Here is a 17,117-nt window from a genome sequence, read left to right on the forward strand (position 1 = left end):
ATAGTCTATGAACAGAACTGCATACAGGACTTTTTGTTTGAACAATACACATCTAACACGTTACCCTTAATAATAAAAAAAGTACATATTAAACTGTAGCCTACTAAATCAAATTGTAATGTAATTAAATTGTACTAAAACATATCGTATTCATAGGAGAACTATTTTAGCGCCTGTAGCCTATATAGTAACTTTGTAGAACCATAAGTGGTGCTAAAGCATGACATAATAGCACCACTTATGGTTCAACATAGCACAATATGTGATGTTTAGCACAAAAAATAGTTCTCCTATGATTATGAGCCAGTGAACAACTTTTAGTGCTATTTAGCACATTTTTTGTATAGCAAAACAAAAATATTAGTTGTCTATTCAACATCAATCTGCCTGCCAAACCACATGGAAAAATTAGTAGCCTATACTTTAGTATTTAGCATACTACAACAGAATTTTACTATATGAAATATTACAAAATACTGTAAACATAATATACTAAAGTACACTACAATTTTCTAAAGTAAATATTAAGTTATGTTTCATCTGGGAAATAAACTTATTCTACTATACTTTTTTTTATAAAACCATAGTTAATTTTCCTAAGGCTAGCCTTTGAACATTTCTATAAGCATCTCTAAAAGTAGGCTGTGATTTTCATACTGTATACATATATAAATACAGTATAACTATAAATAAATACTTACGACTCATGCATATTTCTTGGGTGGTACTTACTGTAGTGGTTTAAGATTTGAGCTGATAACCAAAATGTGGAAGATACTTTGTCCCAAGTTACTTGGCAGAACAGTATTATAACTCACGTTGAACTACAGCAAAATAATAAATCAATGATAAGTTATGCAACTGGTGATACCTTGAGTGTATAGCTTTAAAGAAGATTGAACACAGATGGACAGTTGGCTTGTTTAGTGGACATTGCTGAAGGCGGGGCGACATTGGGTTATAGTGACATCTACTAAAACTTGAAGCCTTCCATGTGGTCAAGTGAGACAGAGAGGAGACTCAAAAATGTGATTACATTTCTCAATTCGTTCTTTGTACTCAAATTTATAAACAAAAGTTAGAGATTTCAAAAAGAACAACGGTCAAATTTTATTTGATATATAAATGTCAAAGCTCTAAACTCTATGTCCCCTGAGGTTTGAAGGAGTAACACTTTGGAAGTTCAACATGTTTTTTGTTTAAATGAAAAAGCCATCTCTTATTGAATACAACATAATCAAGAGATACGTGTCAAAATGAACTACATCATTCAACTACACACTTAATGGTTAACAGATAAGAGAAAATGTTCAATGTGATTTTTCAAGCTCCTCTTTTGGCTGCTGTTTTCAGACACAGCTGGTACTCCTTAGATCTGAGCAGAGGAGAGGGAGAAGTTGATTTAAACCATATTCATTTATTTATTTTTCCTGTGGCCATGATATGTGTGATTTTAGATTTTGTTTTTAAGTCTCATACTGTGCTACGAACTGTTAATGCATGACTGATGGAAACCTGTTTTGTTGAGCAATAATGTAAAGAGAACACACCACTTCTTCATTTTTTACTACTTAATATAAACATGTAAATAAGAAAATGATGCAGGTAAAACCTATGGATCTGAAATGTACACATGCTGGACATGCAGCGTTGTAGCTAGACATTTTGGACCCCCTGAGTTTATCGCTCTGGGCACATTTTTTTATTTTTTATTTTAATTGAAATAGTGTGGTGTCTCCTAGACCTTTGGGGCTCTTTTATAATTTTCATATGTTACCACATTAGCTACTGCCGTGCATACTTGTACAATGGATTGTTTTAAAAGACCTTATTTGTGTACATTTAGGATTATATATATATCGGGATTATCAAATTGGAGCGTATACACATTCTGTTTAATGGGTATGCCCTGACAAAACATTAAAAATCTGTTTAAAAGAACTGGTTAAAAATAGACACAAGAGGTTAAATTAACTTTGTCTATCCCTTACAGCATTGTTTCGTTTCACATTAAATAAATTATGCCATTTATATATCTTAACTGTCTCATCAAAATAACTGCACATGCATACTTTATACATAGCTTTGTCCTGTTAGTTGAGGTCAATTACAAAATTTAGTACTAAATACATACAATCAAACTATGGCCCAAAGTATATGTTTTATTATTACTGTCCAATGTACACTCACCTAAAGGATTATTAGGAACACCATACTAATACTGTGTTTGACCCCCTTCTGAACTGCCTTAATTGTGGCATTGATTCAACAAGGTGCTGAAAGCATTCTTTAGAAATTTTGGCCCATCTTGATAGGATAGCATCTTGCAGTTGATGGAGATTTGTGGGATGCACATCCAGGGCACGAAGCTCCCGTTCCACCACATCCCAAAGATGCTCTATTGGGTTGAGATCTGGTGACTGTGGAGCCATTTTAGTACAGGGAACTCATTGTCATGTTCAAAAAACCAATCTGAAATCATTCGAGCTTTGTGACATGGTGCATTATCATGCTGAAAGCATGATGGATCCATGTTCTCATTCTGTTTACGCCAAATTCTGACTCTATCCATCTGAATGTCTCAACAGAAATCGAGACTCATCAGACCAGGCAACATTTTTCCAGTCTTCAACTGGTATTCATACAGTACCTCACCTTATGTCAAGGATCTAGTTACATAAGCAGCTCATATTGAGTAGATTTACTGTCCTAAAACCACTAGTCATATTTTGTATTTTGACCTACAGCTCTAATAATACAAGCTAAATTACTGGTTTACAAAAAATAATCACCAACAGTGTTATCATGGGACCTTATCGGTGTAAAAAAGAATTTAAGTCATATACTCATAAATAATACTTTAATGAATATCTCCCAGTTTATATAAGAAAATCAAAATATTACAAACAACTAACAGAAAAAAAGACACACATAACATATTTTGGCGTAAGTATAGAGGAATGTAACATTGTCTATATACAGTGCTTAAAAAATGTATTAGACCACCTGTCCTGAAGACCATGCAAGTTCAAGTTTTTATATGCAAATCTGAGACGACACCTAACTTTTCTCAGAAATCATAAATGAATCAAGCGTAACATTTAACCATAAAAGCTTATTTTTCTATGAAGGACTGCAAGAAAATAACTGTTAGTAGGCATCTGAATAAAAATATTAAAGTGCTTTACATTATTTCTTGTAAAACAGTACATTTAAAAATGTATGTATAAATTACTAAACAAATCACGTTTAATCAATTGCACGTACAATACATAAAATCCTGTAAAAACCATTCTTAAACGCAACAATAATGTGTTAAATTTGTTACTTATTATGGGTGTTGTGCTTTTGGCTTCCTTATGCCATTACTTTAGAGAAACAGTACAAATCAAATAATTAAAAACAACAGTGAGGACAATATCCATGCATACTAATGCGGTTTATTGCCATTTCCCTTTAATCTCCCTTCATGAGCAGATTTAAAAGATCTACACTGATAGCAGACAAATCTGAGAGCATGTGTTACATTTTGCCAGTTCAGTTACTTTTTACTCTTCCTCTTAACTTTCTTATCAGTCTTTTCTTGATCAGCCTTTTCTTTTTCCAGCAGTTTTTTCTTCTCCTCTTTAGCTTCCTTATACTTCCACACTGGTGGCTCTAAGTGACCTTTAGATTTCTTCTTCTTCTTTTCCTTCTTTGGCGTTGGCTCCGCAGACTTGCTAACTTTGATTTGAGGGATGCAGCCGTCAGGAAACACGCTATTGCGACGGGCCATGTGTGGCACGAACTTGCGAATGCCACTGGAGGCCAAAGACAGCACGCTGTCTCTCCGCATGCTGTCGGAGCAGCATGAGGTCAGCGAGGAGGAAGAAGCTGAGGTTGTCGAGGTAGAGATGGAGCCATTGCTGTGCTGTACGGCATCTTTCTCCAGATCTTTATCTGGGTGCATCTGCATCAAATCAGGCACAGGAAGTCGTCGCTTACCGATCTCTGGGGGGCTTGTGGGACACAGAGGACGACATCCTGTGACCACCAAAGGACTGTGGATGCTTGTGGTGATACGCACCATATGGTCCATGATGCCGTTGTCCTGGGGGTCACGTGGAAAGCTGAAGCTGAAAGTTGACTTTAAGCGACAGGCGACTTTCTGCCCGGTGCTTTTTGTGGCCGTGGCTTTGGCTACCAGGTCCTTCAGTTCTGGCCATTCTGGAATGAAGTTTTCACAAAACTGTTCTGCCCTTGGTCTATTGTTTAGTCGTCTAAGCCTGCTTAGTGTGTCAAAGCGACCTGTCTTCAGGGCCCATTCTTGCATATCCTTTCCCCTTGCAGCATCCACTACATTTATGTCAGCCCCTAGCAAAAGAAAGGCACACAGGTGAAAAAAAAACATGTATATACAGCAGGAACCAAAAATCTGAAATTAATCTTTAAATAAAGCCATGCTTATGATAGTTATTCTTTTAGCAGCATTTGTAATAATGTAGGAAAATGTCTTTGGACCCCACTGTATGTGCAGTATGTGCAGAACTAGGACTGCAAAATCTAAACAATTATTGTAACTCCACCAAGTGGCCATTTAGGGAATAACACTGGGAGTTCAATGGATTTCTTCATTTCCATAATATTTAGCACAATATGCTTAAACCAAAACCAATCAAGCAAGTTAAACTTTACAGGGCAAAACCTTAACATGATTTCTGTGGAAGAAAAAATTGTCTAACTTAACACTGAAGCTCTAATAAGTGTAACTCAATTGTCACCAGTGCATGTCTAAATAAACACTGGTAAACTTGCACCTGGCTAATCCATTGCTCGCCGTAAGGGCCAACAGATTATCAGAGGGATCAAAACAGAAAATGTCCTTACGCTTCTCTTTTAAACCGGCTTGCACTTCTGTCACATGTCACAACACCACGATGCCTAAAATGCTATTTTGTTATCTCCATGCTAGCTACGGAACTTACAAAAGGGGGGTAATTTGACATTATTTACATGCATTTGTCTCATGCATTGCAACTTTACACTCGAATTGTTATGCTAAGCATCATGCCCATTCAAAGATTTTTGCATGCAACCTCCAAATCAAGTCCATTAATCTGTTACTTGTCTTTAAATCTGTTTAATATGCACAATATTATTAGTTCTGTGCGGCAATGTCACTTTTCAGATATCTTCGCCGTTTAGATCGTGTTACATGTTTTTTTATTCAACAGTTTTAGAGTACTTACAAAATTGTATCATTTTTCCATTTGTAACACCATAAAACAGGAATCAACAACTAGAAGGAAAGGAAAAAATAATACTTGCAAAAAAAGAAAAAAAGGAGAAGAAACACCTGAGGGGAATTATAAAAGGTTAATTCTTTGAGGAAGGCCTACGCAACGCAGTCGCAGACGTCATCAGCATCTCGCGGTTTTTTATCTGAGCGCGGTCGCGGTCTCCAGGCTTGCTGTTGCATTTTGCAATCAATCTGAAGAATTAAAACGTCGTCAGAAACGCTCATCTCCAAACCACAGTATGGTAATTTGCAGTAAACCTCGGTTGTGTAGAAAATGGCTAAAAATGTGACAGTCTCGACGTTATATTATTAGATTTCTAGATTCATCTTGGTAACGCCAAAGTTTGCCAGAGTTCACGGGGGCGCGGAATTACATGCTCACAATCACACATGAGGTAAAATTTAGGGCAAAAAATGCGTTCCTCTAATAATTTATATAAACATACTTTTAAAGTTTTTAATACGTGCAATTAAAATAAAAACTTGAAAATAAACAAAAAGTGTTACAGCATTATTGCTTTCGAAGCGTTGAGAATTAAAATCAATCACGTGACTGTTGTCATTTTCATGATATATCATAACGCAGTTATGGCACGTATATAAACAAAAATGCTATTTCAGATGTAAATATGATGCCAATATGTCATTATTCTGATTTAATTATTTGATATAAGAAGGCTATTTGAAATGAAAGTTAGTCAACACATTTATTTTGGTGGTTTTCACATGAAGGCAGGGGGGCTCAAATTGTTAGAAATGTGAGTGCCAAGGAAAAGGCTGAACGCTATATTCTGTTTTAATGGCTGTTTATGCACAAATTTCTGTAAGCTGTGCACACTGTGCACCCTTAGAAAACTTGTTGATTCTTTTGGATAAAATGGCATAATTCTGACGCAGAAATCCCTCAGTTACTGCAAAATCTCCTCGAAAAGTGCACTGCTATATACCGATTTCTCGCATATGCACATTACCCAATTACTACTAGGAATAAGTTGAATGGAATTCAGCTATTTGAGTTGACCAGTATGTACTTTTTTTTTACATAGAATTACATACCTGCCATGACCAGAGAGGCTACACAGTCATTGTTGCCCTGCATGGCTGCCTTGAGGAGTGCAGTAAAACCTCGGTTGTCCCTGAGCTCCATGTCCACTCCAGAGAAGTAATTGAGGATGTAGGTAAGAATGCTTACAAAACCTGCAATTGTTATTTGGGAAATATCATATATTCTCATTTATGCCTCAGATTCTGCTTAACATTCTGTAAAGACCACCAGCAGCAGGGTAATATTTTAATGAAAAGCTTACCAGCTTGTGCAGCAATCATAAGTGCAGTGTTGCCGTCATTATCCTGATGATTGATATTCAGAAATGGGCACTGGTTTAGTCCATACACAATATCCACAAAACCTTTTGAGACTGCCGACATCAGACAGTTCTGGGAACAGAAAGAGGATTCATCAGAGATTAAAGTTACAATTTTTGCTTCAAATGATAATGTTTAAGTAATGTGTGATTCTCTACCCTTCCATTTATGTCTAATTCCATGACTTCATCTTTTGTGACTCCCCTTTCCAGAACTTTGCATAGGGCTGCCGCATTGTTCTTGGCACAGGCTTGGTATAAGGTGTTGGCAGGGCCTCCGCTATCCTCTTCCCGCTTATAGTCAGGAAGCACAGAGTCATCTGACAGCACACTCCCAGTGTCTGAATCATTGTCAGAAATTGACAACTCAGAGGCATCCTCATCTGGACCTGAGCCCAGGTTTGGATCTTCCTGCACCATCACTTTAAGTTCAGCAATCTGGCCGACACGAGCCAGAACTCACACTCTCAACAAGCACCTTAACATCATCTGCATTCTCGCTGCTTTATTCTTGGGATCCTACAATGCCATGATATAAGAGCCAGTTACAATAAATATTCACCACAGTTTTTTCTTGTTCTAAGCAAAAATAATCATAAATTATTATTGCTGTTAGATATTTTTGTACCCATTTATGGCCCCTCAGGGATAAATTCTATTTGGCCAACATTTTTTTTGCTGAACAGGGTGTTTAATGAATGGAGCTACTGTAAACTATTATAACTTCTAACTTTTAGGTGACAGATAGATGCTTGGATCATTCTCTGCAATGTTTAATGACCCTGTGTCTTGTTGCGGTTCTGAGATGTGTCTGACATAAACTGATGACAATAATAGACGAGACTATACTAGACTCACTTGACTTTGACTCAACTATGACAGATTTGTCTAACAAAAAAACATACCAAAACGATTCAGCAATGGACTGAACACAATGGGGCTTTAAATAGGAAAAGCTAAACAGGATAACGAGGGAAGGTCAGGTGAGGGGAGTTAACCAATAATACATATAGAGGGTGTGCATTGACGTCACTTTTTCACGCGACCACGCCGGAGCACGCCCTTTTGAGTGGCAAACGTTCAACAAAATGGCTGGTTTTCATCCAGGCTTCTGCAAAAATGCCAGTAAAACTGACTATTATCAGCTTAAATTGAATTTAGTTGGACTTGATAGCAGAGGTGGACAATCATTTTCCAAGCATCTGTGCTCTATTAGGGTGTTTGTCTCGGGAAAAATTTTACTTCACTACATTCTAAAGCATAGATTCATACTGTGTATTCTTTAATATTGCATATTACAATTTATTTAATACCTAATTACATTAAAATTGTGTACTTTTACTTGAGTAAAAGTTCGTTAATGTACTTAAATATTAAATGTAAAACAAAACTTGTATTTATGAAGTGTAATAGTGTAAAAATTATAATAATATGCTTTGGAATGTATGTTTTCTAAAAAGAAACACAGATAAGAATACTTTTAAGTAGAAAGTAAAACCTCTGCTTGATAGTGACCCTAGCAACTTGTCAACCCTCCTGTGGTCAATGGACGTTGGTATGAACAATCTATTTACTTCTTCTTTCAGTGTTTCTTGGCAGGCTGTAAAACGATAGCTCCGAATTCTTGTTAAATCTGTTAGTACAGTCTATCGCACAACAGCTTTTTCCCATTTAGACGCGTTTTCCCAGTGTTTCTGCTGATTTCACACTGTATACTTATTCTGCTGCTCTGTCTTTTCCCACTCAGTGGGCATAACCGCAGTCACTTTCGCCGAAGGTGACGTCACGTTTATACCCTCTATTTTAATTATGAAACAAGGGGGCAGGTCAGAGACACGGAAGCACACAGCCCCAACAAAGGTCATGTGCCACCACACAAAACATGGGTAACGTCACTATCCAGCCACATTAACTGTGAATTACTTTGACATGCTGGCAGGACCATGACAGAGATGTGTTAAGATGTGTTTGACTCAATGCGGGTCGGCGTAGACCCTTTAATAGATTAACCGAGGTTATGGTGCCATTCGACAGCAGCTTAGCTTAGCAGTGCCGTTTGAGCTTTCCTGGCGACTGACGTATTCCTGTGGGCGGAGTTTAGTCAAAAACTCTTATATTGAGGTCATTTGACCGGGAAGCAGAGGGCTGTAGTCCAAACCGTCCGTTCTCTGGCTTTGAAAGGGAAATTCTGTTAGGGGAAATATATCGCCTGGCAGTAAACTTTGAGCTTTATCATTTTGCAGGTATTATTTATGCTATTATAGCAACATTACACACTAACTAAAGTTTGAAAAAATGGGATCAGGAAGAACGTGACCTTTAACATGAAACAACAATTAGAGGAAATCATAAATTTGCAGGTAGCACATTGGCAAGTAATTGTAAAAATGCTTGCGCTGTCTCAAAAACTTGGTCAAGTCTGGAGCCCTTGGGTGCCCCCCCCCACTGGATGGTGCCCCAGGGCATTTGCCCAATCCCGTCTATGGATAATCCGGCCCTGGGAATGGCAATCGTTACTTTTGAGGTGAGCATATTATTTATATTGACTTTATATTGAGCTGGACTGATAAAAATAAATGTGATTGCGAATGAACTTGTGAACTTTTGTTCAGGCGTACTGAAAATATCGGATACTGATAAATGTTGATAAGAAGGTCAGTTCACAAAACAAAGAACATGCCAAACTACATGACAAAGGCCAAAATTTTGTGCCAAAATAAACATATAACAAAACGAAGAGCATCTATTTTACAAGCAGACATATTTTGTACTGTCTGTTTAAATAAAAATAATATGCTGAAATGACTTCGGGCATTTCTCTAAATGAATTAACCATGAACTGAATGATTGAGCATCTTGTGCTGAATGAACATAGGAGAACAGAATCAATGTAAAAAAATTATTGCCAAAAAGGTCCCCTAGCTCAGTGGTTTTCAAACTTTTTCAGCGTGCGGCCCCCCTTGTGTATGGTGCATTCCTTCGCGGCCCCCCAAAGAAAATTTGTGACAAAAAACTGTTCTAAAACTCAACATTTTAATAGAAAAAAACATTAAATTATCCAAAAAAGTAATGCTTTTGGTAAGTAGTCTTATTTTTTTTAGGTTGAATTACACAGAATTCATGATAAATTAATGTATTTCATAAAATGTCATAAAACTGGGGCCCCCCTGGCACCATCTCGCGGCCCCCAGTTTGAAAACCACTGCCCTAGCTGACTTTGGTTATTTGAAAAGTAGTTAAATGCCAAGTTTGCTGCATAAGCTTTTCCACTGATGATACCATAGATAATCTGATTTTTTAAAAGCATTTGCTCTCACGGTTCTTTCCCAGCTATATATAGCCGGTCAGTCTTACTGGTAACACAGTGTAACCAGTGCAGACTGTATATGTGTATGTGTGAGAGACTGAGACAGAAGGAACATAGCGAGAATGGGAAAACATTCCCTGTCAGTGCAGTCTGTCCTATAAGAGCCGTATCTCCATCCACATACTGGTGTAGCTCTAGACCTAGCGTCCCATTTGCGTTCCAAACATTATATTTTAAGATCAAATACCATTTAAGCTTTTTACATCATTTACATTTATGCATTTGGCAGGTGCTTTCATCCAAAACGACTTTAAGTGTAAGTATATACATCTATAATTAGTAGTTGTGTACCCTGTGATCTAACCCATGATCTTTGCGTTGCTAATGCAATGCTCAACCAATTAAACTACAGGAAGACTACAAGGATAGGATATGTATGCATGTATGTGCATATACATTTACTCAGTATACATAATATTATCTTTTCTGGTCACATACCATGTATTATATAGCAAACGCACAAAAGTAAATAATATTGCCAAGTTGTTTCATATAAATTTGTAAATAGTTTTTCCTCCATCTACTCCATCACTTTCATCTTCTATTTAAAAAATAGCCTAGCCTTTCAAAAGCTATATGCATCCGATCAATAAACACATCCATTGTATCTCACCATGCAAAAGGCTCAGAAGAAGATTTAATTGGTCCACTTCTCTTTAAGTGATCAGATTATTGCTCCAGCCCTGTCTGTAAAGGTCCCTTCACTATGAATTCTCACTGTAGACTGTCTGATCTCGTAGGACAGAGTCGTATAACTGACTGTCCCCTCCTCCCAGCTCTCTGTTCAGATACTTAGGCCTCCGATCACAGAGGAACCCTTCCAAATCTTTACACAGGTGCTCTGTTAAGACAGGAAACATGCCCTTCTCTCATCCTGATTACAGGAGATTTGTGGATTAACTTGCAGAAATGGCAGCTGCCAAGGAGTTTGTGGCTGTGAGATTTACCCCATTAGTTTGAGTTTTCATGTTGGTTCCTTTTTGAACTGTGAGCAGTAAACTATTGTGCAAATAACTGGGAATTAGTACTTCGCTCACAAAAGCACAAACATTTAACATTTACAAGATGAAATTGTATAACAGTATAACATCACAAAGCAAGCAGTAAATTAGATTAAGTTTTATAAATGTATTATTATTACACGTGACATTACATTACCCATACTTGAATTTTGCCAATTCACTCCTGGCAGGCTATTGAACTGCCCATTTCTTAGCATACCCCTAAATAGCTTTGGATCCGAATATGGTAGAGTTTCACCAATTAAATCTTGCTCAAGCTTTATAATCAAACCTCAGGTAGCTCCTGCTTTTTTGCAGTCACGTGAAAAACCAAAGACACTAAAGTTAAAACGAATCTAGTCATTTAATGATGAAATTAATTGTAATTATGTTCCTAGACAATGCCATTGAAAATTCCCCTTTTCCTTGGAAGTTTAGACACTGGAAGTTTATTTTTGTATTGAAAAAGCAGAAACTCCTAAAAGAGGGCACTTATGCTTGTCATGACATTGTGAAAAGCAACAGCAAACAGACTCCTGTGATCCAGTATACTGTGATTTCAAATTCAATTACTTTTATACAGCAAAGTGGGCTGGCACATTTGGTGGTGCGCACATTGGTTTTCTGGGCATTGTAATGTAATATATAAACAAAACAGAAATCACAGGAACAGAGCGTTCCAGGCAGAAATTAATTTATTCACATTATTGGAACAGTTAAATTACTGGGAAGATAAATGTAGTACTCTTGAAAAAAGTAACGGTGCTTTCACGATGCCAAAAAAGAACCATTATTGGCTGAGTTGTTCCATAAAGGACATTTAACAACTGAAGAACCTTTCTGTTTCAGGGTCTTTAGATTATAAAAATGTATGAAAGAAATCGTTCTTGTATGGCATCGCTGTGAAGAACCTTTTAAACACCTTTACTTTTAAGAATTTAGTGCAGTTATCACATATTGTTAAGAATTAGAGGGCATATGAAGAGTGCGTCTAACATGTTTTCTTGTAAATTAGCTTTTTATCATGTTTTTAGGAATTTTGCTTTAATGGCAATGAAGAGATTATTAGTCATTAATTGAAATGCCTTATTTTTACAAATGTCACTTTAGTCATTTCATTGGTATTTTACACATTTGACTGTCTCACCCTCTAAGTACATGCAAAAATCTCAAATGTCTCAAAAATTCAGTCAATATACTAATATACAATATTCAGTTAACCTACTTTACACGCAGTTGTTCATTCAATTCTTGTTCCATGCACTTAGAGGACTTTGCTAAAAAATCGTTTAATGCTGCCAGGAAACTGGTATTTCTGAATGGCCTAAGGCCGGGAATAAGCGGATTTGGTAACACTTTACTTGAAGGGGTGTTAATAAGACTGAGATGACACCTTCCTAATCATGACATGTGTCATGAACATGAAGGAGATTTTATGCACATTTATGACAACCGTCATTAAGTGTCATTCGTTCAGTTATGGCATTTTTATTGCAAAGATGAGATTGTTTGAGATGTCTTTGTCACGACAACTTGACATTACCAAGACAGCAAAACCAACCACTTACCAGTGATACAAATTGAATTTGTTATTAAAATGTCATTAAGTGTTAATACTCTGTCAAATAGTTTTAAAACAGCATAATGAATATTCTTCAGTTCATAATGTTTTTTAAGTTTCCTCCAGGTTAAGAGAAATAAAATCATTCATCGAATAATAATAATAACAATAATAATAATTAAAATTGATAAAATTATATTTTATTGCATTTGGTGACTGATTCACCTAAAATTAAATGAAAAATTACAATAATGGGGTAAGCCATGCAGCGTTGGGTCCATATCACTGAAAAACAGTTAATTACATTAATTAATTAAATTAATTAAATATTTTGTTCATTTTTTCTTCTATGTCAGAAAATAGGCTTTATGCCCAGCTGCACTACTTCCTGAACTTCAGCCGGTTCCTTGTTTCCTGTCAGCCATTATTGGACAAACGGATTAATCCAGGTGTGCCTGACCTCAGTAGTCACAAACAAATTGATTAATCCAGGTGTGCCTGACCTCAGTAGTCACAACAACAATAATCAGACACACCTGGATTAATCAGTTTGTCCAATAATGACAAACAGGAAGCAAGGAACCGGCTGAAGTTCAGGAAGTAGTGCAGCTGGGCATAAAGCCAATTGCACTAAGTTCTATTAGTTGTCAGTTTTTTATGTATTGTGCACATACATAAAGTTAAGTATAATCTTTTGACTTGTCTGTTGCATTTTGTTAAGATATTACATTTTTTTGGAGATTGTATTAACACTTTATTAACAGTGGTAAGTTCAATTTGTACCACTTTAAACAATGGCAACTTTGCATTAAAAATGACATAATTAAACAAATGACACTTAATGACAGTTGTCATAAACGTGCATTAAATATACTTCCATGTCATGTCATGATTATGAAGGTGTCATGTCGGTCTTATGCACACCCCTTCAAGTAAAGTGTTATCACGGATTTGAACTGAAGCATTCGGTTAAAATAATTTTTTTATCTCATCAATAAATCATCAATTTAATCTCAATTTTGACAGAGGTGGTGTTAAGCAGCTTTTGCATCTGATCTCTTCATATTTTCACAGAAAATCTACTTGGTAACACTTTACAATAAGGTTCATAAGGTGCAGTAGTTAACATTAACAAAACATTTACAATACTTCTACAGCATGAGTTCATACTAATTTCAGCATTTACTAATAACATTTTTTTAAAACCAAAAGTTTGTTCAAGTAAGCTAATGCATTTACTATTGTTAACAAATACAACCTTATTGTAAAGTGTCGTTTTTACAGTTACAACAATGGTCACTTTAATATAATCACAAATAAAATCATGTTTCATATAATCTTGTGCTATATATTTTCAATATAATCACTTTTATATAATGACTTTCACAAAAAATTTACTATGGATGCTTATGTAAACAGACTCTCTACACAATATAGGAAACAAATATATGTTTATTATAATATGCACAATATAAACATCACACAAGTTATATGTTGCAGTGTTGACTGTATAATTCATATAAACTTGCATTGAAGTGATACTTTTTGATGGCTTTTCCCCGCATTGCATCAGCAGAGGGCAGCAAACTGCACCACTACTTCAACCACTAGATTGTTTATTTGGTGCTGTCAGGGAACTCGGTGTACCATCACAAAATTAACCTCAGCATGATTAAACTACTCATTGTTTACTTACTTTGATATGTAAGTTTTCTTAAAGGCGTTCCCCGTGAATCATTCAACACATAAAGGTACTGTTATTAATGAACGACATCTGACCAGATTTATTGTCAACTCAATTTTTGCAAAACGCTTTGCACAAGCAGGCAATGTTGAGTGTGAGTCACTTATAATAGTGCAGACTGTTTGTGTAAGTACACACATACAGTAATCTACTGTCATTATAATTATGTGCAATTAGCATAATTACAGCACAGTGTCATTATTATGTTCAAAGTCAAATGCACACTGCTGTAGCCTATGTTGTTTTCGTCTAAAACTTTTCAAGGGTGTCTTAGCACCAGAGCTACTCAGGCTTTGTCATTCTTTACCTTGTTAGTCTTTCAAATGTGTAACAAGATGCGTGTTTGTGTATGTATGTATGCATGTGCAGAAGCACAGGCCGCTGAGCTCTAAGTTTAGTCACAAAAGCAGTGCTAAAGACAGCCATGTGCCGAGTTATTCTTAGACTCTTGGCAGCGTTTCCACAGGCCATCTTTACACTGTTTGGCTCAGACTCAGAAGGGTTCAGGCTGATCGCATTCCGCCCTCCTCTGTCCTGCTCCGTTCATACTCGATGTCCGTGAACATACACCATCGCAGAAGAATTTGTCTGGGGAAAAATCGACCCAAATTTGTGTGCGGTTTCAGCCGAGAGAAACCAGACTAACATCGGTAGATCTATAAACATCTGTCCTGACTGTGGGCCAGGTGAAGAGGGAATGAAAAGTAGACATGGAAATGTATGTCTGTTCTGCTTAGAAAAGCACACATATATGTTATGGGCCACCCACGTGTGTGTATCATGACACGGTCACCCATTTATTCTGAAGCTAAAATAGGAATGGGATCTTACACGCACTGTAAAAATGTTTTCGGTCATTACGTTGTAGCAACATTCCATTCATTTGAATTATCACTGTAACTTGGTTCATTTATCAATTGGTTAAAAAATTCTTTTAGGTAGTAATACGATATTTCGCCTATTTCTCTACAAAATCCTGAAACCTTGTAAGCCGAAAGTAACGCTGTATAACAATTCACATATTGTTATTCCCTACACTGTCAGAAATAAAGGTCCCTAGCTGTTACTGAGCCGGTACTCTTTCAAAAACTACACATTTGCTCCTAAAAAGTTCATATTAGTACCTCAAAGGTACATATCCGTACCAAATGTATACATCAGGGCTATTCAAATCTTACCCTGGAGGGCCGAGCACTGCATAGTTTAGCTCCAACCCTGATCAAACACACCTGAACAAGCCTATCAAGGTCTTCATGATCACTAGACAATCACAGGTGGTTAAGTTTGATCAGGGTTGGAGCTAAACTATGCAGTGCTCGGCCCTCCAGGGTAAGATTTGAATAGCCCTGGTATACGTACTGTATATGTACCTAAATAGTACATTTTTGCACTCATATAAGATCATTACGTTATCACACTGTGCGACATGGATTGTTTAGTCTTGGGTACGAGAAGCATGTAGACTGTACGATGATGACACGGAAGCCAAATACTGGTACGCAGGTCCTAAACACAATGGGTCTTGCGTACTAGGGTTGCCGCGGTGACGTAATTTTCCCACCGGTTAATCAGCGCGTCACAAACTCGGTGATCCCGGTATCACCGAGTGGGAGGGGCTTATAAATGTGCATGCAGGCGTGCACATTTTACTTTCACTTTTGAATTACGCAACTGTTTAAATGCAGCGCTTGCGTAAGCTGCATTAAATCGCGTATGAATTTGCGTGCAAAAATATCAAAACGACGGTAAAAGGCGGTGTCGCGGTGGGCAAGTGATATAACCGGTGAGAGGCTGAAGCACCGGTTATCACCGTTTCACCGACTATCGCGGCAAGCCTATTACGTACGCACAAATTTGTTCGTGAAATGTGCTTTCGGACGTTTTAACTTACAAATCGTGACCCAACAAAAACCCTCACACCAAAATTCCTTCTAAATGTCTGCAAAAAAACGTAATAACACCTTATACCGCACGTGCACAATAAACATGAACAAGGAAAAGAACCCTATAATATATATCTGTGTTATTTATTTTTTATATTTATTCATGATTATTGTGTACGTGTGTTCTAAGTTGTAAGTTAAAACGTTTGTACGCACATTTTACGAACAATTTGGTGCGTACGCATGCTTAGTGAATGTGACCCATTGTGTGTTGATCATGCTGAATTTCTGACACTGTCAGAAAATCATCGTAGGCTATCTTTGGACGCAAGACCGGGAAAACTGACATCTTTGAACCCCTCTCACTGTATGACGTAGGACCACCAATAAAGATCACAGAAATTGGGACGATTGTTTCCCGATGGCAATCTTTTGTTTGGGACAGCCAACATTTTTGCATGGTATCCCGGGCTTTAAAGTGTAGGGTACTGGCCCACTGACATTTTTTGACACTTTTTCTGACAGTGTTTATGAAAAATCAGCCCAATCTCACGAAATTTTGTTATATAGTCACGTAATTTTTCGTTGATTCCACGTTTTTCTGTGATCGTATAACGAATTCCTGTTTTCGTATGATTATCACGTATTGGTTACTCAACTGTGTTTTGTCCTATTTTCTTACCATTGTCGCTTCGGTTTAGGGTTAGATTGACATAAAATGACATTCCTACCCAAACCCAACCGTAACCCTAACGCCAGGTGACATATAAAAAAGTAAATCAGAAAAAAATAGTATGAACCATATATAAGTGACATTGTAATGCAAGCACTAAATCTAACCCTAAACATAAGCGACAATGGTTTAAAAATAGGAAAAAGCAGTTGAGTAACCAATTTGTGATAATCACATGAAAACAGG

General features: G+C 36.8%; 2 protein-coding genes across 3 annotated transcripts in view; one reads left to right on the forward strand and one right to left on the reverse strand.

The window, feature by feature from the left end:
- Nucleotides 1-3,420: 3,420 nt before the first annotated feature.
- On the reverse strand, nucleotides 3,421-10,821 carry ankrd33aa (ankyrin repeat domain 33Aa). 2 transcript variants are annotated; one of them, XM_055187300.2, is made up of 5 exons: nucleotides 10,623-10,821; nucleotides 6,802-7,161; nucleotides 6,586-6,715; nucleotides 6,335-6,475; nucleotides 3,421-4,353 (listed from the first exon to the last, which is right to left on the reverse strand). In XM_055187300.2, the coding sequence occupies exons 2-5, from the start codon at nucleotides 7,060-7,062 to the stop codon at nucleotides 3,542-3,544; spliced, it is 1,344 nt and encodes a 447-aa protein (XP_055043275.1). In that variant the 5' UTR covers nucleotides 7,063-7,161; nucleotides 10,623-10,821; the 3' UTR covers nucleotides 3,421-3,541. The 2 variants fall into 2 exon arrangements, with proteins under 2 accessions (XP_055043275.1, XP_073731444.1); XM_073875343.1 differs by lacking the exon at nucleotides 10,623-10,821 and having other exon boundaries at nucleotides 6,802-7,906.
- arhgef25a (Rho guanine nucleotide exchange factor (GEF) 25a) overlaps nucleotides 6,902-17,117 on the forward strand; it is a 109,327-nt gene continuing 99,111 nt past the window's right edge. Inside the window, exon 1 of the mRNA XM_073875340.1 lies at nucleotides 6,902-7,041. The gene's annotated coding sequence lies outside the window, so the exon portion shown is untranslated. The remainder of the gene's footprint in view (nucleotides 7,042-17,117) is intronic.

Source organism: Misgurnus anguillicaudatus, chromosome 13 (genome assembly GCF_027580225.2).
Source record: "Misgurnus anguillicaudatus chromosome 13, ASM2758022v2, whole genome shotgun sequence".
Classification (NCBI taxonomy): Eukaryota; Metazoa; Chordata; class Actinopteri; order Cypriniformes; family Cobitidae; genus Misgurnus; species Misgurnus anguillicaudatus.